This window comes from Macaca fascicularis, chromosome 3, assembly GCF_037993035.2.
Source record: "Macaca fascicularis isolate 582-1 chromosome 3, T2T-MFA8v1.1".
In the NCBI taxonomy this organism is placed as follows: Eukaryota; Metazoa; Chordata; class Mammalia; order Primates; family Cercopithecidae; genus Macaca; species Macaca fascicularis.
This window is the reverse complement of record NC_088377.1, coordinates 18010073-18032197: the sequence shown is the minus strand read 5'-3', so window position 1 is coordinate 18032197 and position 22125 is coordinate 18010073. Positions and strand designations below refer to the sequence as shown.

Here is a 22125-nt window from a genome sequence, read left to right as displayed (position 1 = left end):
AACAAAAACAAAATAAAACAAAGCATGTGGCCAATATTCCCTGCCAGTACTTGTTTTCTTTAGAAAATATAACTTTTAAACATAATTTGACTTGAAACGGTTTTTCAGGATTTATCATTTTTTATAGGTGATTCCAGTTCAAAATAGTTATTACATTAATATATTGATAAATCGTCATTGCTGAACAAATTTTTTTATGTGCAATCATACAGAACATTTTATATTTAAGGATGTTTATATATCAAGTATATAATCATTGGTAGAAACTGGGCAGGGCGCGGTGGCTCACGCCTGTAATTCCAGCACTTTGAGAGGCTGAGGCAGGTGGATCATCTGAGGTCAAGAGTTCAAGACCAGCATGGCCAACATAGTCAATCCCCGTCTCTACTAAAAATCCAAAAAGTAGCGAGTGTGGTAACACGCACCTGTAATCTCGGCTACTTGGGAGAATGAGGTGGGAGAATCACTTGAACCCCAGGCGGCGGAGGTTGCAGTAAGCCAGGATTGCACTACTGCACTCCAGCCAGGGTGACAGATCCAGACAGAGTCTGTCTCCAGAAAAAAAAAAAAGAAACCTAAGAAAGCTATATTGCTTATACTCTTAACATTTCTAACATTTCACTACATTTATCCATTCTCAAAGGAACTTTCTCATCACAAGATTGGAAAATCTGTACTTCCCTGGCTTAGTATGACTTAATCATAAACGTCTAAATTTGACTGATGTCCCAGGAAATAAAACTTGTAAAACTACTCTGTTGCATTCTATGTGTTTATGTGACATTTGAGATCTGCATATTATGCATAGCAATCTGGTTTTTAATATAATGTACAGAAACTGAAAAAGTTTTAGCGGTTTAGTTGCCACTTTAGCTGCTTAAAGTAATATATGCATCATCTGCCCCCTTTGGTGGTAGGAATGTCAGATTCCATTCTCTGTAGGGTATTTCATACAAATCTGTTAGTCACTGGAGGAATCAGAAACTAGACACACAACTGGTCCATCTGGCTGTCTGGTGGCAGCAGAGGAACTGGGATTTCCAGGGCAACTGACAGGGCAATAGGAATGGGCAGCAGGGAGGAAATCTGGGGAGGTACATAAGGTTTAGGTCCAATACAGGCACTGTGCTTTAAATACCATTCTGACCCTCATTTATGTTTAATAACCTTTATATTTAAGATCTATCCACATTGCCTTCTTCCATTTTATTCCTTCAGATTTCTACATTGTATTACATAATATATGCTATCTTTCACTTACTGATTCATTTTGTGATAAGCATAGTTTGCCTCCAACTTTTTACTAACTTAATGCATTGTTTCTCACCCCAACTCCATTCCTCAACCAAGTCTGACTGGTCAAGAAATATCCAACACCTGGTATCAACCTGCGTGCTAGCAAATTAATAAATAATAAATGCTTTTGGAACCAATTTATGGAGGTCCTTAAAAACTGACTGGTGTGTTTAATGGTAGGTCAAAATTTGGCAAAAAGAAGTATACGGAAAGCCATTTCCAGAACAAAAAAATGTCAGAATACAATTTGCCAAACAAATCTTCTAAATTACTAATTTGATGAATTGTTGACGCTTGTTAAAAAAGTTTAAGCCCTACTCGTGCCTCAGCCTTGTCTGAGGCAAGCCCAGGAACAGGGGCAGAGCGTGAGTATACAAAACGAGACGAACTGCAAACTCCACTTCAGAAAAACTTCACCTATTTATGTATCAAAAGGCTGGGGTAAATGCAAAACTAAAGCTCTGAAAAACTCTATTTGACAAACTAGCTTTCAACTGCTAGTAAAAAGCCTAGAAATTGGCTGGGCGTGGTGGCTCATGCCTGTAATCCCAGCACATTGGGAGGCCGAGGCGGGCGATCACCTGAGGTCAGGAGTTCGAGACCAGCCTGGCCAACATGGGGAAACCCCGTCTCTACTAAAAACACAAAAATTAGCCAGGCATGGTGGCAGGCCCCTATAATCTCAGCTACTCGGGAGGCCGAGGCAGGAGAATCGCTTGAACTTGGGAGGCGGAGGTTGCAGTGAGCCGAGATCGCACCATTGCACTCCAGCCTGGGTGACAGAGCAAGACTCCGTCTATTAAAAAAAAAAAAAAAAGCCTAGAAATTAAACAAAACTGGTTTTATTTCATAAGACGTCTAGAGATAGGCAGCGGCTGGTGTTGGGTCAGCAGCTCAACAACGTGGCAACTGGCATCTTCGTGGTTCTCTTAGTCCTTCCTTCTGTCATAGTTCAAATAACTCCTCCAGCTCCAGCCATCACTTTGGCGTTTATAAAAGTAAGAGGGGGAGGAGGTGGCCTAGCTGCATATGTTTCTTTAATCAGGAAGCAAAAGTTTCCCCAGAATTCCCAAGGCCAAAGCTGTGTCCTGAGGCCACTGAGAGTTGTTAGTTGCAACAGAGGCTGAAAGGGAAACAATTAGCTTTTCTGGGTTCTTTAGTGAAGGCAGGTAAGGGAGAAGGGGGTTGGGAATGGCTGGCAAATTGGAGCACCAACATCACCTTTGTGGATCATTTCTTTTTCAAAATGGGCAGCTGATATGTGAAGAAATATCTAACAATTTTAAGGTTGTAATTTAAAACTCAGTTCTGCTTTCAATCATGACATTTTTAACAGATGCATTTCAGCTATACTATTTTTTCTTGTCCCCCACTCCCCAACGTTCTAGAATGGAACTAAAATAAAATTACTTACTTAATCTTTCAAGAAAAAGTGGGAAAAAAAAATCAAAAGACTAACAGTGACAAGATACTTTCAACTACTCTTACTGTCATTGTCCTTCTACACCAAAAAACATCTGGAAAACATCCCCACATCCTTTGGCATTTAAGAACTGATAGAGCTGACCAAAGTCCATGTGGTTTCCCCTGGCTCCATTAACACTGAACACTTTTTCTTCAAAAATGGAAAATTTCCTTTGTCTTTCCATTTCATCATTTGTACCATCAAAAGGAATGTCTTCTCGATGGCGGATTAAAATTCTCTTCCAGTTTAATTTTCTGAGTCTGAAAAGAAATTTCCAAAGTAAACATTTTCAAAATGTATAGAGCACATAAAACAGAAGTTATAAAACAGACTTATCAATGCCTTTTCCTAGAAGTAGTCTACTTTTTAAAATTTTTATAACTTTTGTTTATTTAGTAGAGACAGGTCTTGCTATGTTGCTCATGTTGGTTTCAAACTCCTGGCTGCAATTGATATGCTGCCTCAGCCACCCACAGTGCTGGGATTACAGGTGTGAGTCATCACACCCCACCCAAGAAACCTACTTTTATCTCAGAGGGATTTATTTTAATCAAATATGATTCTGGTCATAATCCCATCCCCAAACTCATTTGTTGCCCTTACTACGGCCTTGTATCAGTAGTTTAGAAATGTAGGAATTACTGAATCCCAAACTATTAATGGATCTTCTCAGAAATTCATTTAGGATATCAGTAGAGAAATGAGAAGACTAGTGGCAACTCTAGTGCTTCTAGAAAGCCCCTTACTTCATAGGGTATACAGTTTGCAGCATCACTAAGATAAGGGAAGGATCAGATCCATGGAAGTGGATGGGGTCATCGTGTCTTGGGCAGGAGCTCAATTCATTCAGCGTATATTTACAGAATGTCTCCTATATGTACTTGTCAGGTGAGGGGGAAAATGCTGACTACATGCGATTTCTGCCGTATCTATCAACTTGAGATTGAATCCCCATAAAGATACAACCCCCGGGACATACTTATCTCCAAATCTCTAATAGTCATGTGTTGCTCAACAATGGGGATACATTCTGAGAAATGTATCTTCAGGTTATTTTGTCATTGTACCACCACGATAGAGTGTACTTACACAAACCTAGATGGTACTTTTTTTGTATTTATATTTTTTCATATAGAAAAGCAAATGTCCCAGCACGATTACTGAATATCACTCTGATATTCAATAGTGGGAAGATCAAGTGCCATGTATCAGGTTTCTATATGTGCTCCATTATAATCCTATGGCACCACTGTTTTATGTGTGGTCCACTGTTGAGCAAAACATTACTAGGCAGCACATGACTGTATCTTGTTTACTATTAAAATTTTTGACATGACTTCACATACATATGTGAAAGCAAACCTTGACCAGAATTCTTCACAGGCACTTTGTGGGCCTTCCACACAAACAACACCAGGTTTTCCAGGCATGCTAAACCCAGACAGGGAAAGCTCCTTTGCCCACTCTAGAATATTCTTTCTTTTGCATTTGTTGTAGATATGATGGCTGTAGATCCAGAGTCTTGTGAAGATGAGGTCAACTGACTGGACTGTGCTTCCTGTGGGGGGTGAAGATGAAGTATCTCTGCTGACATAGCCAGACGCGTGTTCTCTAACCCACTCCGTGGCATTCAGTATACAAACATCTCCATGACAATGTTTTTGCAGGAATGCAGTCAGATCTGTGTTCAGCTGAGTCTGCTGGGATCTACTCAATATTACTGATCTAACAGAAAAGATATAAGAAAACAATTGTCTGGGAACAGAAAACAAATTCAAGAGTTGCTTTTATTCTCAGATTAATTTGACCTCTAAAGTTGGCCAGAACTTCTGTAACGTACCTGACAGTAATTTCAGGCAGAACTGCTGGGTATTTAAAAGGAAGAATACAGGCCAGAGAAAACATCGCCTGATTAAAGAGAAGAAGAAAAAGTGCACTAACCAATGTTTTAAGTCTCAACATGTTTCAATCCTTCCAAAAGCAAAACTGAATTACCATTGCTTCCTCAGATACATCCAGGTTCATATTGATAGTAAAGTAAACTTTTGAAGATCGCCCCTCCATTGTCTTCTTTTCAATACAATCTTTCAGTTCTGCTACAGCCAGTTGGTCATTTACTATGAGCTCATTCTCACCAGGGAACATACTGGCTAGCAGGTCTAACTCAGCAAGCTGGGCCTCCGCCTGCTCTATCTCAATCATTTTTGGACATGTGTAAGTTTCTAAGGAGGTAAAGACAAGAGAGACAATTTACATATGCAATCTTAGAAGAAATGAATACATCAACAAGGGTACTTACTAAAATTTTATTTGATTTCTTCGTAAATTGTACAATTTAATTAGTCTCTTCCCCATCACTCTACTTTCAGATATAATATACTAAGTCCTATGCTAAGACCAGCCTGGGCAACATACTGAGACCATCTATAAAAAAACAAACACAAAAAACTTTTAATAGTAAGTAGACACCACATTCTTCTGTGTCTAGATAGTTGAGCGGACATTTTGAGCTACCATAAATGGGCAATTTCATCATAGTAAACCAATTATGTAGTCAAAAAGCTGTATCAATAATGTAGCCAGAAGAGAGGACATAACTGGTTACACTGGAAACCTAGAATGTACAGAATAAGTCAGAGAGTTTGATTATCTGAATGGTCAGTTTCTTAAGTAAATATTGTTTATTAGTTTTTTTTGAGACAAGGTCTAGCTCTGTTACCCCAGCTGGAGTGCAGTGGCATGATCCCCGCTCACTGCAACCTCAACCTCCCACGCCCAAGCAATCCTCCCACCTCAGACTTCTGAGTAGCTAGGACCACAGGTACGCACTGCCACACCTGGCTTCATTTTTTATTTGTAGAAACAAGGTCTTGCTATGTTGCTCAGCCTGGTGTCAACCTCCTGGGCTCAAGCAATCCTCCTGTCTTGGCCTCCCCAAGTGCTAGCATTACAGGTATGAGCCAATGAGCCACTGTGCATGGCATTTATGAGTTTTTCTTTTTTTTTTTTTTTTTTTTGAGACAGAGTCTCGCTCTGTCGCCCAGGCTGGAGTTTAGTGGCACGATCTCGGCTCACTGCAAGCTCCGCCTCCCGGGTTCATGCCATTCTCCTGCCTCAGCCTCCGGAGTAGCTGGGACTACAGGTGCCCACCACCACGCCCAGCTAATTTTTTGTATTTAATAGAGATGGAGTTTCACCATGGTGGTCGGGCTGGTCTCAAACACCCGACCTCAGGTGATTCACCTGCCCCCTCGGCCTCCGAAAGTGCTGGGATTATAGGTGTGAGCCACCTCACCTGGCCTCATGACAATGTTTTCTTTGCTAACCACTGACTTCGTATAATGTTATATCCCACTTTTGTAACTTGATATCGTAACAAACATTTGGTGGTGGTGTTTTTTGTTTTTGTTTTTGTTTTTTTTTGAGACAGAGTCTCGCTCTGTCGCCTAAGCTGGAGTGCAGTGGCACCATATCCGCTCACTGCAAATTCTGCGTCCCAGGTACACGCCATTCTCCTGCCTCAGCCTCCCGAGTAGCTGGGACTACAGGTGCCCGCCACCACGCCCAGCTATTTTTTTTTTTTAATTTTTTGTAGAGACGGGGTTTCACCATGTTAGCCAGGATGGTTGAGATCTCCTGACTTCGTGATCCACCCGCCTCCACCTCCCAAAGTGCTGGAATTACAGGCGTGAGCCACCACACCCAGCCCCCCCCCCTTTTTTTTTTTTAACAAAATCCTCATACATACTTAAAATCCCTGGACTTATTGGAATTCCATAGACGTATCTGCTAGTCTGTTTTGGAGTTGAGAAACACAGAAAACAACTTCTTGGGTGGTTATTAGAGGAAGTGCATTTACTTTGTTTTTTGTTGGAGTGGCTCTGTTACCAGTGTTTGGATTCTATTACCAGATTGCCAAGGTGCAACTCCAGGCTCTGCCACTTACCAACTGCACGACCTTAGGCAAGTGGCTTAATTTATCTGTGCTTTAGTCTCCCCAACTCCGTAACTGGGATGAGAGGGTTGCTGTGATGATTAGATGAGAATTTGTGGAAAGTGCCTGGCAACAAAGTAAATTTTATGTGTGCTTGCTGCTATTATTATTAATTTAAAAACCTTTTTTTTTTTTTTTGAGACAAGGTCTAGCTCTGTCACCCAGGCCAGAGTGCAGAGTTGGTTCACTACAACCTCTGCTTTCTGGGTTTTTTAGTAGAGATGGGGTTTTACCACATTGGCCAGGCTGGTCTCGAACTCTTGCCCTTGTGATCCACCCGCCTTGGCCTCCCAAAGTGCTGGGATTACAGGCATGAGCCACGGTGTCGGGCCGCTTATTACTATTATTATTATTGGTCATCATTTCTTTTTTTGTTTGTTTTTGAGACGTAGTCTTGCTCTGTCACCCAGGCCGGAGTGCAGTGGCACGATCTCGGCTCACTGCAAGCTCCGCCTCCTGGGTTCACGCCATTCTCCTGGCTTAGCCTCCCAAGTAGCTAGAACTACAGGTGCCCGCTACCATGCCCGGCTAATTTTTTGTAGTTTTGGTAGAGATGGGGTTTCACTGTGTTAGCCAGGATGGTCTCGATCTCCTTCATCTTGTGATCCACCCGTCTCGGCCTCCCAAAGTGCTGGGATTACAGGCGTGAGCCACCAAGCCCGGCCTGGTCATCATTTCAACAAATGTTTCTAAAGCACTTACGTTCAAGCATTGGCACTAAGATAACAACGAACGAAAGTAATAAAACAACTCTACTGGTGGGAGGATACCATGACATCAAAAACAAATTTATATGCCCAGCCCAGGTGTGGTGGCTCACGCCTGTAATCACAGCACTTTGGGAGGATGAGATGGGCGGATTACCTGAGGTCAGGAGTTTGAGACCAGCCTGGCCAACATGATGAAACCCCATCTCTACTAAAAATACAAAAATTAGCCAGGTGTGGTCGCACACGCCTGTAGTCCCAGCTACTAGGGAGGCTGAGGCAGGAGAATCACTTGAACTGGGGAGGCAGAGGTTGCAGTGAGCTAAGATCATACTACTGCACTCCAGCCTGGGCAACATGTGAGACTGTTTCAAAAAAAACAAAAAAGAATTTTTATATCCAGTAAATAACTGCTGTGAAGAAACCTGAAGAAAACAAGGACAAGGGAAACAATAAGGCAGCAGGGGGGTGAGACTGCACAAGGGGTCGTCAGGAAAGGCCTTTCTCCTAAGGTGACTGTAGGGAAGAGACTTTAAGGAACTGAAAAGGATGCCATGTGTTGTGTTTTTCTTGGCCAAGAGCGTTCGAGGGAAAGTGAACAGCATGTTCAAATGCCTTGAGGTAGGAGGGTGCTAGAGCAGCTGGCCAGCGCACAGTGAGCTGGGGACAGGCGGAATGAAAGAGTTTAGTAAGGAAAGGTGGGGCAGTTTATGTTGGGACTAGTAAAGCATGGCCAGAATTTTGAATTTTATCCCGACTGATACGTAAGAGCTACAAGAGAGGTTTGACTTACAAAGATCCCCACACTTGCTGCTACGGAGAAAAGTGAAAGGAAAAGTGGGGTAACCAGATAGACACCGCAATAACTAGGGAGAGAGGATGGTGGCTTGGATAGGATTATAGTGGTCAAGTTGGTAAACTTCAGGTTCTGGATACATGGAGAGAACAGAGGCAACAGGATTTACAGATGAATTACATGAGACACGGAAGAATGACTCCAAGGCGTTAAGCTACTGAAAGTATGGATGTGCCATTTATTTGGACGGTGTGGTCATGGAGAGCTTCAGGAGAGCTTCATGGAGAGCTGAAGTAATGAAGCGCCTAAGACACTGTTAGTTAAATAGAGATGCCTAGCATGCAGTTAGATATACAGTTTTGGAGTCTACGAGAGACTGAGCTACAGATATAATTTTGGGAGTCAACACTTATTTGGAGCTATATATTTGTTTAAAGTCTCCCAGGGAGTGAGCAAAGTCGGGAGAGGGTCCTATCGAATTGCAGGTAGCAAAGATGAAATGGAATAGCGAAGAAGTACGGGACGGAGGGACTCTTGAATGGATAACTACGGGAGTGATGTCACAGGTCATTTATCTGCCAAACTATTTTCGCTTAAGAGATCTCAGTCCTTCCAAAAAACCCTCAAGATAATTTTATGACTCAAGATTTCAGCGAATGCTGTAAGGAAATAGACTGTAGCCGGGCGCGGTGGCTCACGCTTGTAATCCCAGCACTTTGGGAGAAAGGGGGATTGCTTAAGCCCAATTGTTCAAGACCAGCCTGGCTAACACAGGGAGACCTCGCCTTTACTATTATTTAAAATATATATATATTTAAGAGAACGTAGACTGAAACTTGCTATTTCTGAGTGGAATAATATCTTTTCCTTGCAGTTTTTTTTTTTTGAAAAACAGAGCACGGTACCCCGCGACCCAAGCCACGAAGCTCTCAGGAAGAATGCCCAGCACGCAGCCACCCTCGCACCCTGATTGCCCTCGGGGCGAGGTCGCCGGCTGGAGCGGGGCTGCTGAAGCCGGGAAGCAACGCCGAGGTCCAAACCGACCGATGGGCGCCTGCAGTGAGGGGAGGCGGGCAGCCATGCCGGGAACGTTCCCAAAGTGTTGCGCCCGGCGCTGCAGCGTGGGAAACCCCCGTGGCGCTCGCCACTGGCGCTGAGGCGAGACTAACCTTGAGTCGCGGCCCCCTCACTGCTGTAACCCGGGTTCCATGGCTGCACGGACAGCTCAATTTTCACCGGAAGGAAACCTCAAAATTCTAGTATACTGCGACCCAAAACTCGCAAACCGCCTCACCTAGCGGCCCATCAGAAAAAACAAGGCGCACGGCGCATGCGCGCGCAGGGCCGCGGCCGGAAGCTAGAGCTGGCCTGTCAGGCGCCGGGTCCGCCAGTGTTTGTGTACCCAGCTGGAACGACTAAGGGAATGCTTTGTCCCTGCTAGGTACTTCTCAGTCGCAGAGTTTTCTTCTTCTTCTTCTCCTTTTTTTTTTTTTTTCTTTTTTTTTGAGACGGAGTCTCGCTCTGTCCCCCAAGCTGGAGTGCAGTGGCGCGATCTCGGCTCACAGCAGCCTTCGCCTCCCGGGTTCGGGTTCAAGCGATTCTCCTGCCTCGGCCTCCCGAGTAGCAAGGATTACAGGCGCCCACCACCATGCCCAGATAATTTTTGTGTTTTTTAGTAGAGACGGGGGTTTCACCATGTTGGCCAGGCTGGTCTCGAACTGCTGACCTCAGGCGATCCGCCACCCCTGGCCTCCCAAAGTGCTGGGATTACAGGCCTGAGCCACCGCGCCCGGCTGGAGTTTTTCTTCTTAATAACTCTCCATGCCAACCCCGTTGTCATTTCCCAGCGGCTGCCACTGTCAGTCTATATAGTGGGCTCTTTTCAGGGACAAATAATCGGTCCGTTAATGCTCCTCAAACTCGAACGTGCCTAGGAATAGTTCGGGAATCCTGTTGAAATGCAGATCAAGATTCGGTAGGTAGGGGCGGGGGTCCAAATTTTGCATTTCTAGTATCTTCCCACACAGTGGTGATCCTCCTTGTCCCTGAATCATGGAGGAGGAGGGCAATTAGGGAGATCTGAGCCTGGATGCATGGTGGCCTTAGCTATCTTAGGTGTTCTCGCCCATTAACCAAGCTGGGAGGAACCGTGTGAATGCATATTTTTCCCTCTTAATAAAAGGGTAGTTTGAAGGAGATGCTGACAGGAGGGTAATTGGAAATGTTTTTCTTCTCAATCCAACTATATGGAATACACCTTATAATATTTATTTTAGAAGTGTCATAGATACGATTTGTAAACACTGACATTTAGCAATACTAAATATCACTGCTAGCTCTCCCCCCCCACCCCTGCCGCTTTTTTTTTAAACAAAAAGACGACAGTATGTATTGTAGGTGTTCATAAACTACATCTTCTGCATGGTGTTTCATGAGCATTTTTCAATGTAATAATTTATTTTTTCCTCCAACATTTATTATGAAAAATTTCAAGTGTAAAGCAAAGTCGAGAGAATTTTACAGTGGAGCAGATCTCAAGAGAAGGGGAAGGACGGATTTCCCCTCTATTTAGCAGTGTCTGAAGACATTTTGGGTTGTCACAACTGGAAGGATGCTATTGGCATGGAGTAGGTAGAGCCCAGGGATGCTCCTCAACTTCCTACAATGAACAGGACATCCCCTGACGATAACAAATTTGCTGGTTCAAAATGCTGATAAGTGTTGAGGTTGAAAAACACTGACCTGGAGAGTATAGAATTTTACTCTACCAGCTTTGTCACATATCTCATCAATCCATCTGTTTTCATACATTTCAAAGTAAACTGCAGACAGTACCTTCTAAGTATCTCTAATGCACATCATTCAAATTAGTTTTTGTTTTGTTTTGTTTTGTTTTTGAGACGGAGTCTCGCTCTGTCGCCCAGGCTGGAGTGCAGTGGCGCCATCCCAGCTCACTGCAACCTCTGCCTCCTGGGTTCACGCCATTCTGCCTCAGCCTCCCAAGTAGCTGGGACTACAGGCGCCCGCCACCACGCCCAGCTAATTTTTTGTATTTTTAGTAGAGACAGGGTTTCACGGTGTTAGCCAAGATGGTCTCGATCTCCTGACCTCATGATCCACCCACCTTGGCCTCCCAAAGTGCTGAGATTACAGGCATGAGCCACCGCCCCGGCCCAAATTAAGGGTTTTAAAGGTAAAAATGAAATGTATACCTTAAATACACAAGTTTTTAAATGCATACACCTATGGAACTCAAGCCATATTAACGTATAGAACATTACCATCACCCCATAAAGTTCTTTCATGCCCTTTCTTAGTCCCCATCCAGTTCTCCCCAAAGGTAACCACTGTTCTGATTTTTTTTCCCCACCATACTTATTTTTCTTGTTCTAGAACTTCATATGGTTGGAGTCATACAATAGATATTTTTGTGTAAGGGTTCTTTCACTCAGGGAAATATTTTCATCTGTTATCATGTGTATCAGTTTCTTTTGATTGCTCAGTAGTATTCCATCATATGAATATACCAGTTCCATTCTTGTTTTGATAGAAACCTGGGCTATCTTCAGTTTTTTGGCTATTATAAATAAAGCAGCTGCGAACATTCTTGTACAGCATTTTATTTCTCATGACTATTTCTTTTCAATAAATATTTATCGAGCACTTACTATATTCCAGGCACTTGCAGGTACTAATTATAGCCATGAACAACACAAAGATGTTGCATCTCTCAAAGACCTTATATTTGCACATTTCTGTGTATGGATGAAGAGGGCTAAACATAAAGGTAAAAATAAAAGAAAATTATGGGCCGGGCACAGTGGCTCACACCTGTAATCCCAGCACTTTGGGAGGCCAAGGCAGGCAGCTCACTTGAGGTTGGGAGTTCGAGACCAGCCTGACCAACATGGAGAAACCCGGTCTCTACTAAAAATACAAAACTTAGCTGGACATGGTGGCACATGCCTGTAATCCCAACTACTGGGGAGGCTGAGGCAGGAGAGTCCCTTGAACCCGGGACGCAGAGGTTGCTGTGAGCTGAGATCACGCCATTGCACTCCAGCCTGGGCAACAAGAGCAAAACTCAGTCTCAAAAAAAAAAAAGAAAAGAAAAGAAAATTATGGCTAGGCATAATAGCTCATGCCTATAATCCCAGCACTTTGGGAGACCAAGGAGGATCACTTGAGCCCAGGGTTTGAGACCAGTTTGGGCAACAGAGAGAGACCCCTGTCTCTACAAAAAATACAAAAATTAGCCAGATGTGGGGTCCTGTGCCTGTAGGCCTGTAGTCCCAGCTACTCAGGAGGCTGAGGTAGGAGAATTGCTTGAGCCTGGGAGACTGAGGCTGCAGTGAGCTGTAACTGCACTACTGCACTCCAGCCTGGGCAACAGAGTGAGACTCTGTTTCAAAAAAAAAAAAAAAGAAAAAGAAAATTACCAGATAGTGGATAATTGCTGGACAGAGAAGTAAGGTGATGTGAGTGATCAGATGACTGTGTTACCTAGATTGCCCTGTAACTGGAAGGAAGTGACTTTTAAGGCATGTATAGAGGCTGGATGCGGTGACTCACACCTGGAATCCTAGTGCTTTGGGAGACTGAGGCTGGAGTATCGCTTGAGGTCAGGAGTTTGAGACCAGCCTGGGCAGCAAGCTTTTGCAGAGACACGGTGACTTCAAAAAATCAAAAAGTTAGCTGATGGGGTGGCACACACTTGCAGTACCAGCTACAGGAGGCTGAGGTGTGAGGATCACTTGAGCACAGGAATTCAAGGTTACAGTGAACTATGATTGCACTTTAGTCTGGGCTACAAAGCCAGACCCTGTCTCTAAAATAAGTAAATTAAAAATAAGGTATGAACAGAATGACAATAAGATACCAACCCCGGAAGATGAAGGGGAAGAGCCTTTCAGACAGGAAGCACATGGTACAATGACCTTAAGGCTCTGTTTTAAAATGGGTGGGGGCAAAAAGCCTGCATTTCTGGAGCTTGGAGAATAAAGCTTTAAAAAATTATCTCACCCCACTCCTGTTCTTTCTTGCATGAGAGCTGGAGCCTATGCCCTACCACACATCCGTGGATATGCCCAGGATTTGACTTGAGCCTTGGAACTTTGCATAATAGCTGCTACTAACTTTTTGAGATAATACATTCGTGGGGGCTCAGTCCTGCCTCATCTAAATCACCAGAGACCAAACAAGGATGAGCCCAATATCTCTTGGACTTTAATGTCATAATGTTGTCAGAATAAAGTGAAAGATGAAACTAAGCTGGGCGCGGTGGCTTACACCTGTAATTCAGCACTTTGGGAGGCTGAGGCAGGTGGATCACTTGAGGCCAGGAGTTCAAGACCAGCCTGGCCAACATGCTGAAACCCCACCTCTACCAAAAACTACAAACGTTAGCTGGGTGTGGTGGGGTGGCATGTGCCTATAATCCCAGCCATAAAGGAGGCAGAGGCAGGAGAATGGCTTCAACCCGGAAGGTGGAGGTTGCAGTGAGCTGAGATCGTGCCACTGTACTCCAGCCTGGGCAGCAGAGTGCAAGCCAGTCTCAAAACAAAAGAAAACAAACAAACAAAAAAATTTATCTCAGCAGTAAAAAGCAAGAGAGCTAGTTTTCCCCCAAATTTAACCAAATGTTACTCTGGTGGTTAGTATGCCACCATCTTAAACTCCTTTCATCTGATTAGTAACAATAGACATTTATTTTATGACCAATTTTTTTTTTATGGTGAATTACCTGTTTACATTCTTTGACTATTTTTCTATAGATATCTGCAACCCCCCCACCCTGGCACCCTTGGTAGGGATTACTATTTTCTCTACTAAACTAAGACTCCAGGGCAGAGAGGCCTATGTTTAATTCATTTGAGGGAAGGCTTGGCACAAAGTGTACCCTTACATATTTTCTTTTTTTGAGACAGAGTTTCACTCTTGTTGCCCAGGCTAGAGTGCAATGGAGTGATCTCGGCTCACTGCAACCTCTGCCTCCAGAGTTCAAGCGACTCTCCTCCCTTAGCCTCCCGAGTAGCTGGGATTACAGGCGCTCGCCGCCATGCCCGACTAATTTTTTGTATTTTTAGTAGAGACGGGACTTCACCATGTTGGCCAGGCTGGTCTCGAACTCCTGACCTCAGGTCATCCACCCGCCTCGGCCTCCCAGTGTTGGGATTACAGGCATGAGCCACCGCGCCCGGCCTCGCACTTACAAATTTTCAAAGAATGAACAGTAAATATTTGAAAATCCCCTCCTCTCCCGCAATTTATGTTTGACACCGTCTTTCAGTTCTGCTTTAAAAATTCACTCTCGCGGCCGGGCGCGGTGGCTCACGCCTGTAATCCCAGCACTTTGGGAGGCCGAGAAGGGCGGATCACAAGGTCAGGAGTTCCAGACCAGCCTGGCCAATATGACGAAACCCAGTCTCTACTAAAAATACAAAAGTTAGCCGGGTGTAGTGGCGTGCGCCTGTAGTCCCAGCTACTCGGAAGGCTGAGGCAGAAGAATGCCCTCCAGCCTGGGCGACAGACGGATATTCCGTCTCAAAAAAAAAAAAAAAAAAAATTAACTCGCTGCGTTTTTTATTCTGACATGGCGCAGGAAGGTAAATTCAAGACAACTCACGTACTCAGTTTTAGAAGTCGAGAGGACAGAATTATGGAAACAGAAATTTAAGCGCTCCCCGTTAGTCTCCAAATGTAATGTGTTCCAGAAAGGTAACCATCTGGGGAACTCCAAGGCTCAGACCACCACCAGATGCCCACACTTCAGAGGCATTTATATAACTTCATGGTTATGTCAGAGACCAGAAAACCCATTGACAACCAAACCCCTAAGCCCGAACTTCCGGCGCAAGCCGCACGCAGGCGCAGATTTACTAGCGTCAGAGCCCATGGTCACGGGAGGTGGGGGTGGGGAGGTGGTGGCCTAGCCACTTCCCATAATGCCGCGTTCCGGAAGTTGTTGCTTTCCAGGGGTCACTCTGGCTTCTGCTCCGTCGCTCTCAATTCGTCACCAGGAGGAAGACGGAGCTGGCTGCCCAGCCCAAAGGCCCATGAGGGGATGCAGTTATGGGCTCTGTCGCCGTGGGTGAGTTCTGGTCGCACTGCCTGGCAGTCGTCGCTCGCCTGACTTCCTGCGCTGGGAGAGCCCCTGTTTTCCGCCCCAACTTCGTTCTCTTCTTGAAGGCCCCACTCTTTAAGCACGTAACCCGGCTACTTCCGGTACTGCGATCTCATTGGCTGCGTGTCTTGTCAGTTCCAGAAGCTGGCCAATGAGATGCTGCTGCTGGCGCCCTTCTTGACCCCGTGGACCCCGGGGTTCCCCGGTGGGATCGGAGCAGTTAGAAGAGGAGGAGAGGGGAGGTGTGGCAGGCGCCGAGCAAGTGGGTGGGTGGCGCGTGGCAGGGACTACCCTATGGGTTGGGGCTGGGTTTGCAGCCGTGTTCTTACTGCTGGTAGGAAAAGCAGGATCTGTCACCTATCCAGTTGACTTCACCTAGGAGAGGACTGATCTACGCAAAACTTGAAAGCCACGTTAAGACCTGCTGACAAAGTTTTCCACACGCTTACATTTTTAATGGAACCGAGTAGGCAGGGGACGACTGGGAGGGCAGAGAGAGAAGAGACTTGGAATAATATGAGAGCCGGCAACACTATCTTTGATTTAGATTTTGTACGGAGCCCTGCAAAGAGTCATTTCACTAGGACGCTAATACTCATCCGATGACACTACTTGAAAAGTGTAGTAAGCTTATTGATGTTTTAGAGCTGATGGAAGTCACAGTATTCTCTCCTCGTGACTCATTAGTTGCCTTTACAGTTGTCAGAAATTTACTGGGGCTCTTTCCGCAGCACTGGAGTGACGCCTCTATGTCGTCTGCCTGCAGCAATTAACAATTCGTCTTTCAAGTTTCCTATGGAGTCTTGAGCTGCTGCAATCCTAAAACCGGATTTACTAGTGCTGTCTGTCTTCACTGCTGCAGACTTCTGACTTCTTATTCTTCACTCTTTTCTTTTTCACCAGAACTTGTTTGCTTCATTCTTATGTACCTACCTTTGCACCTTGTAATCATCCTTTATGCCTCAGGTACTATTCTATTTTTCTATTTAAATGCAAGAAGTATTTCTTCAGGACCTACTATGTACTAACATTATGCTAGATATTATAGGCAGTTCCAAAGCTATGCCTGAAACCATTTATTTTTCTAAGAACTTTAGGTTCTGCTTAGAGAAATAAGATAAACCCAGATAAAAATTTAAGAAATTCACTAGAATATCTGATAAGGGGACAAGATGACTGGAGCATACCATAAATACTGGAGAAGTTCAGTGGAGAGGTTAATTTAGGGTAGAATGATTGTCTAAGTCTTCCTTGAAATGGAGAGCTTGCAAGATTGGTAAGATTTAGATAGATAGAACATTACGGCTAGAAATCAAAGACATCAAGGCGCGGAGGGTACAAAGTGTTTTGGAGTGGAGTACAAGAGACAGACTTGGCCAGGCACGGTGGCTCACGTCTTTAATCCCAGCACTTCGGGAGGCCGAGGCGGGCAGATCACGAGGTCAGGAGTTCAGACCAGCCTGGCCCAGAGTTCAAACCCCTGTCTCTACTAAAAATACAAAAATTAGGCGGGCGTGGTGGTGGGCTCTGTAATCGTAGCTATTCGGGAGTCTGAGGTAGAAGCAGCATTTGAACCTGGGCAGCAGAGCAAGACTCTGTCTCAAAAAAAACCAAAAAGAGACTGACTTGATTGGCAGGTAAAAAGTGGTGGTCTTGAAAACCCAAACATCTGCGTTTTACCTTTTTTTTTTTGTAGAGATAGAGTGTCGCTTTTTTGTTGCCCAGGCTAGTCATGAACTTCCGGCCTCAAGCGATCCTCCCACCTCGACGTCCGAAAGTGTTGGGATTATAGGCGCGAGCCACCGCATCCAGACAACACCTGCCTTTTAGCTCATTTTTGTTACCCTGTGTGATCTTTCACCATTTTTTTTCCTGAGTTTTCTCCTTGAGTGAAATGTCTCTGTTTAAAGTGTTGTTATCGAAATCCGATGTGATAATGTTTGTGAAAGGACTTTGAAGATCAAAAGTACTATATAATTATAATTTTAGTGGGTTTTTTGTTGTTGTTTTTGTTGTCGAGGCATAATAGTCAGGATTAGCTGAGCATTGGGGCCAAATTTATAAAGGCCTATGGTCCCTATTTATAAAGGCTAAAGTTTAGGGAGTGTGGTCTGGGAAACTGTTAAATGCTTTCAATCAAGAGAATGATATAATAAAAATGGCATAACTGGAAGATGAATGTAGTACTGAACTCCCACCCCGATTAGAGTGAGTTGGATTGGAAGCAAGAACTTGGGTGCTATATTTTGTATTTATTTCTAAAATCTATAATTCTAGATAGGTAGACCTGTATGTACTTTTAGCACTTTTCTTGTTTTCTAAGTTTGAATTGTTGACTAAGAAGGTGAAGATGTGATGTGCAGCTAGATTTGTCATAGCCTTCCAAAGTGGTTTTGTCAATAATGTAATAATGTGAATAGTCAAGAATGCAGTTGTAATCAATTTCCATTTAGCTGATATGCATAGGAAATCTTGGTGTGGAAAATGCACAACAGTGTATCACTTTTTGTATTTAGCTTTGAAGCTGTTTTGGAAAATTTCTAACTCCCTTCAGGAGGTTGTTGTCCGAATTATTTTTAATTTTTATTAGAGAAATTATCCATTTAATTTGCATAGACTGCAGAGCTAAGAAAGATAGCTTAGAAGGAAAGGAAATCAGTTTTCTGATTAAAGTGCCACCATTTCACATGTACGTAGTGAGGAGTCAGCTTCCTAAGAGTATCAAGTTCTGAGACTGTTCAAGACCTGTGTAAGAAGACCAGGGTTCTCTCCTGACCTTTTACATGTATTGAAAACCTCTTAAGCTTGCTAAGAATCAGTTTCCTATGCTGTGAAAAACAGGGGGGATAACTATTCTATCTACTTGAGTTCCTATTGAAAATTAGATGATTATATGTGATTGGTCTTTATAAATTACAGTGTGATAGACACGCATAATATATGTGGCTTCATTATTTTACTGTCTCCTAGAGAAATATAAGACATACTTTCTTTTTTGTTCAAGCTAACTTTATCTTGTTTTCTAGATTATTATTTTGTGTCAGTAAGTAATCCATAAAGTGCCAACATGGGAAAGAAACGGACAAAGGGAAAAACTGTTCCAATCGATGATTCCTCTGAAACTTTAGGTATATTTCATTGACTGAATCTTTAATGTTTATATCTCTAAATGAATATGTTTTAAAATATGAAAATGGTATAAAACTGTACATTATTGTTATCTGCATTTTAATATAATGTTTATAATCTATATGTCATTTAACAGTCTTCTACTTTTTTTTTTTTTTTTTTTTTTTGAGAAAGAGTCTCGCTCTGTCACCCAGGCTGGAGTGCAGTGGTGCAATCTCAGCTCACTGCAACCTCCGCCTCCCAGGTTCAAACGATTCTCTTGTGCCTCAGCCTCCGAGTAACTGGGATTACAGACATATCCCACCACAGCCAGCTAATTTTTTTTTTTTTTTAAATAGAGACAATGTTTCCCTATGTTGGTCAGGCTGGTCTTGAACTCCTGGCCTCAAGTGATCCGCCTGCCTTGGCCTCCAAAAGTGCTGGGACTACACATGAGAGTCACTGTGCCCAACCTTCTACAACACTTTTTTTTTTTTTTTTTTTTCTGAGATGGAGTCTGGCTCTGTTGCCCAGACTGGAGTGGGGTAGCATGATCTCAGCTCACTGCAGCCTCTGCCTCGCGGGTTCAAGCGATTCTCCTGTCTCAGCCTCATGAGTAGTTGGGATTACTGGTGTGTTCCACCACACCCAGCTAATTTTTGTATTTTTAGTAGAGATGGGGTTTCACCATGTTAGCCAGGCTGGTCTTGAACTCCTGACCTCAAGTGATCCACTTGCCTCAGCCTCTCAAAGTTCTGGAATTACGGGCATGAGCCACCGTACCGGACCTTCAACAACATTTTTAATGGCATATTACTGCATTGACCAAAGATCATGGGTATTTCATAATTTATTTAGATAATTTTCTACTGTTACAGATTTAGGTAATCTTTAACTTTTTAGTATTATGAATGGCTCAGTAGTAAACAACTTTATAGCTAAATCTCTGTGTATATTTAAATATTTTCCTAATACACATATATAATTTTTTAATAGAAGGGTATCAACATTTTCAAGGCTCTTTTGATTCTGTTGCTAAATTGCCATCCAGGAATGTTTTACTAATTTCCAGGCCCCCTAGCAGCATAGAAAAGTGCCCATTTCCCTGAACCTTCATCAGCACTGGTTAGTATCATCTGTAAAAATCTGTGCTGATTGGATAGTTGAAAAAGGGTACCTTCTTTTTCCAGTTTGTATTTCTTTGAGGACTGAGATTTGGTAGTTTTTCCACATGATCTCAGTTGCATTTGTATTTCTTTTCTTGGTGCAAGATCATTGGACATAAAGCTAATTATGCCACTTGACTAGTTTCTAAACCTCCAATGTTCCTGAAACAACTCAGCACTTTAGAGTGATTTGCAAAGCTCTTTACTTATCTTGGCCCCAACAGAGTTTTCAGCCTCAGGTTCAACTGCTCATTTTTACACATTGTGTAACTCCATCATCTGGGGAGACAGCATGCACTTTTACATGTTTTTGTTCTTGGCATTGGCATTTTCAGATTGCCCTTCACTCCCTGAGGTCACAGTTTAAAGTGTGAGCCGTGAAGTCAGAAAGATTTGAGTCTAAATTCTGGCATAGATACTCAGTAGTTATGAGGGCAGTAAATCTTAGTTTTCTCATTTGTCATTGGGAATAATACTGTCTTCTAGGGTGATTGTAAGGATTAAATGAGATAATGTATGCAAAACATTTAACAAAGTTCATAGAACATATTTAATTAATATCAGCAATTTTTATTACTATTATTATCTTCTAGGATTGCACAGATATTACCTCCCCTGTGACACTTTTGGTGACTTTAGCCTTCTCTTCTTTTGCTGCTACACCATGTTTCAGAGATTTTTATACATTAATTTATTTAGCTGCCTTTCCTTCCGGAATGTGAGCTACTCAAAGGAAAGAGCTGTGACTTGGTCAATTTTGGGCTCCTGAGCGTCTAGCACAGTGCCTGCCCTGTAGTAGGTGTACCATTGACTGAATGAAGGATGTTTTCTACAAATCTTTAAAGATAAAGAGAATCATAAATATGATAAAGGTCCTTAATTTAAAGGGAATAGCCAAATAAATTGAAATGAATTTGTAGTGGGGGCAGTGGTGGTTATATTTACGACTTTAAGAAAGCAAAACTTCACAAATTTGTATCAAATCTGTTTCTCACATATTCATCTCGTATTATTCAAACATCAAACAATTTTAAGTTCAGAATATCTAACAGTTACTTTACAGAGTAAATTTCATTTTTGAAATGTGAATCAAGGTTAAGTTTTGAGATTAACTGAAGAAAGTGATTTTTGACCTTATATATTCCTTCTCTATTATTTGTTTTAATAGAACCTATGTGCAGACACATTAGAAAAGGATTGGAACAAGGTAACTTGAAAAAGGCTTTAGTGAATGTGGAATGGAATATTTGCCAAGACTGTAAGACTGACAATAAAGTGAAAGATAAAGCTGAAGAAGAAACAGAAGAAAAGCCTTCAGTTTGGTTATGTCTTAAATGTGGCCATCAGGTATGCTTACTTTTAAGATTAATATGAGATTTTAGAAAACTCTTTGAACTTACTTCAGAAAGTATTACTTGGAAGTACAGTATGGGTAAAAGGATACTAGTAACATAGATCGTGTTCTCTGGGGAACCAGTTCTGAGTCTAAAGTGTGCGTGTAGGTGGTAGAGTGTTCTCTGGTACCACACCAGTAGAAGTAAGGGAAGCAAGATTAAGCACAGGGAGAAGTTGAATGAAGAGGCAGTGGCAATGGCGTCTCAGCCAATCCCACAGTGATCTCTGCCTGAATTGAGGCAAGGAGCTAGACCTTTCTATCTGTGTATAGACCAGTCACTGGATATGGCCTGTCCCTAGAGCAGGAAGTAACCTTGGGCGAGGCAGCTCCCTTTTGTTGAGACCAATTCCTGGGGATGGATGGACTAGACTGTGAGCTCTCAGCCGGCCACATTCTCAGCACCTGGGGGAATGAGTAGTACCTTGATCTTTGGGAGTGAGGGCATGTCTGGCTGGCACATCATAGTGTCTGCTCTGGCAGCTCACAGTTACTACCGGGGTACTAAAGTCAGGGCCTCTCAGTTACCCTTAGTGGTGGCAAGTTAAACTTATATGTTAGGAAATTGGGCTACTAGGCAGTAGTCATGAAGTCATGAGGCTTCAAGATGAGGCAGATAGCCAGTTGTTTTGTGTGTTTTTTTTTTTTTTTGAGATGGGGTCTTACTCTGTCACCCAGGCTGGAGTGCAGTGGTGCAATCTTGGCTCATGGCAGCCTCTACCTCCCAGGTTCAAGCAGCTTTCCTGCCTCAGTCTCCAGGTAGCTGGAATTACAGGTGTGCGCCACCACGCCCGGCTGATTTTTGTATTTTTAGTAGAGACGGGGTTTTGCCGTGTTGGCCAGGCTGGTCTCAAACTCCTGATTTCAAGTGATCCACTAACCTTGGCTTGCTCAAAGTGCTAGGAATACAGGCGTGAGCCACTGCGCCCAGTCAGGATTTTTTTTTTTTCATTACATGTTTTCGAGTTGAAAATCTTATTGAGGTTGTTATAGATCCATGTGCAGATCTAATAAATAATACAGAGAAATCCCTATGCATTTTGCTCAGATGGTAACATTTTACAAAATGGGTATAAT

At 43.1% G+C, this 22125-nt stretch overlaps 2 protein-coding genes across 14 annotated transcripts in view; one reads left to right on the top strand and one right to left on the bottom strand.

Annotated features, from left to right (window-relative positions):
* Positions 1-100: 100 nt before the first annotated feature.
* Positions 101-15107, bottom strand: RWDD2B (RWD domain containing 2B). 3 transcript variants are annotated; one of them, XM_045389216.2, is made up of 5 exons: positions 14888-15107; positions 4757-4983; positions 4602-4669; positions 4124-4486; positions 101-3021 (listed from the first exon to the last, which is right to left on the bottom strand). In XM_045389216.2, the coding sequence occupies exons 2-5, from the start codon at positions 4961-4963 to the stop codon at positions 2787-2789; spliced, it is 873 nt and encodes a 290-aa protein (XP_045245151.1). In that variant the 5' UTR covers positions 4964-4983; positions 14888-15107; the 3' UTR covers positions 101-2786. The 3 variants fall into 3 exon arrangements, with proteins under 3 accessions (XP_045245151.1, XP_005548932.1, XP_005548931.1); XM_005548875.5 differs by lacking the exon at positions 14888-15107 and adding an exon at positions 9428-9508 and having other exon boundaries at positions 4108-4486; XM_005548874.5 differs by lacking the exon at positions 14888-15107 and adding an exon at positions 9428-9508.
* A 124-nt stretch (positions 15108-15231) lies between these two features.
* USP16 (ubiquitin specific peptidase 16) overlaps positions 15232-22125 on the top strand; it is a 30196-nt gene continuing 23302 nt past the window's right edge. For 4 of the 11 annotated variants that reach the window (XM_074034175.1, XM_005548871.4, XM_074034174.1 and 1 more), the window contains exons 1-3: positions 15232-15348; positions 18408-18509; positions 20824-21002. Coding sequence is in view for 8 of the 11 variants with exons in the window: in XM_005548871.4 (XP_005548928.2) it covers positions 18449-18509; positions 20824-21002 (240 nt within the window). In the remaining 3 variants the exon portion in view is untranslated. Of the gene's footprint in view, positions 15349-15560; positions 15648-16284; positions 16348-18407; positions 18510-20823; positions 21003-22125 lie in introns of those variants that run through there. The other 7 variants (XM_074034170.1, XM_074034173.1, XM_005548870.4 and 4 more) reach the window with 3 other exon arrangements.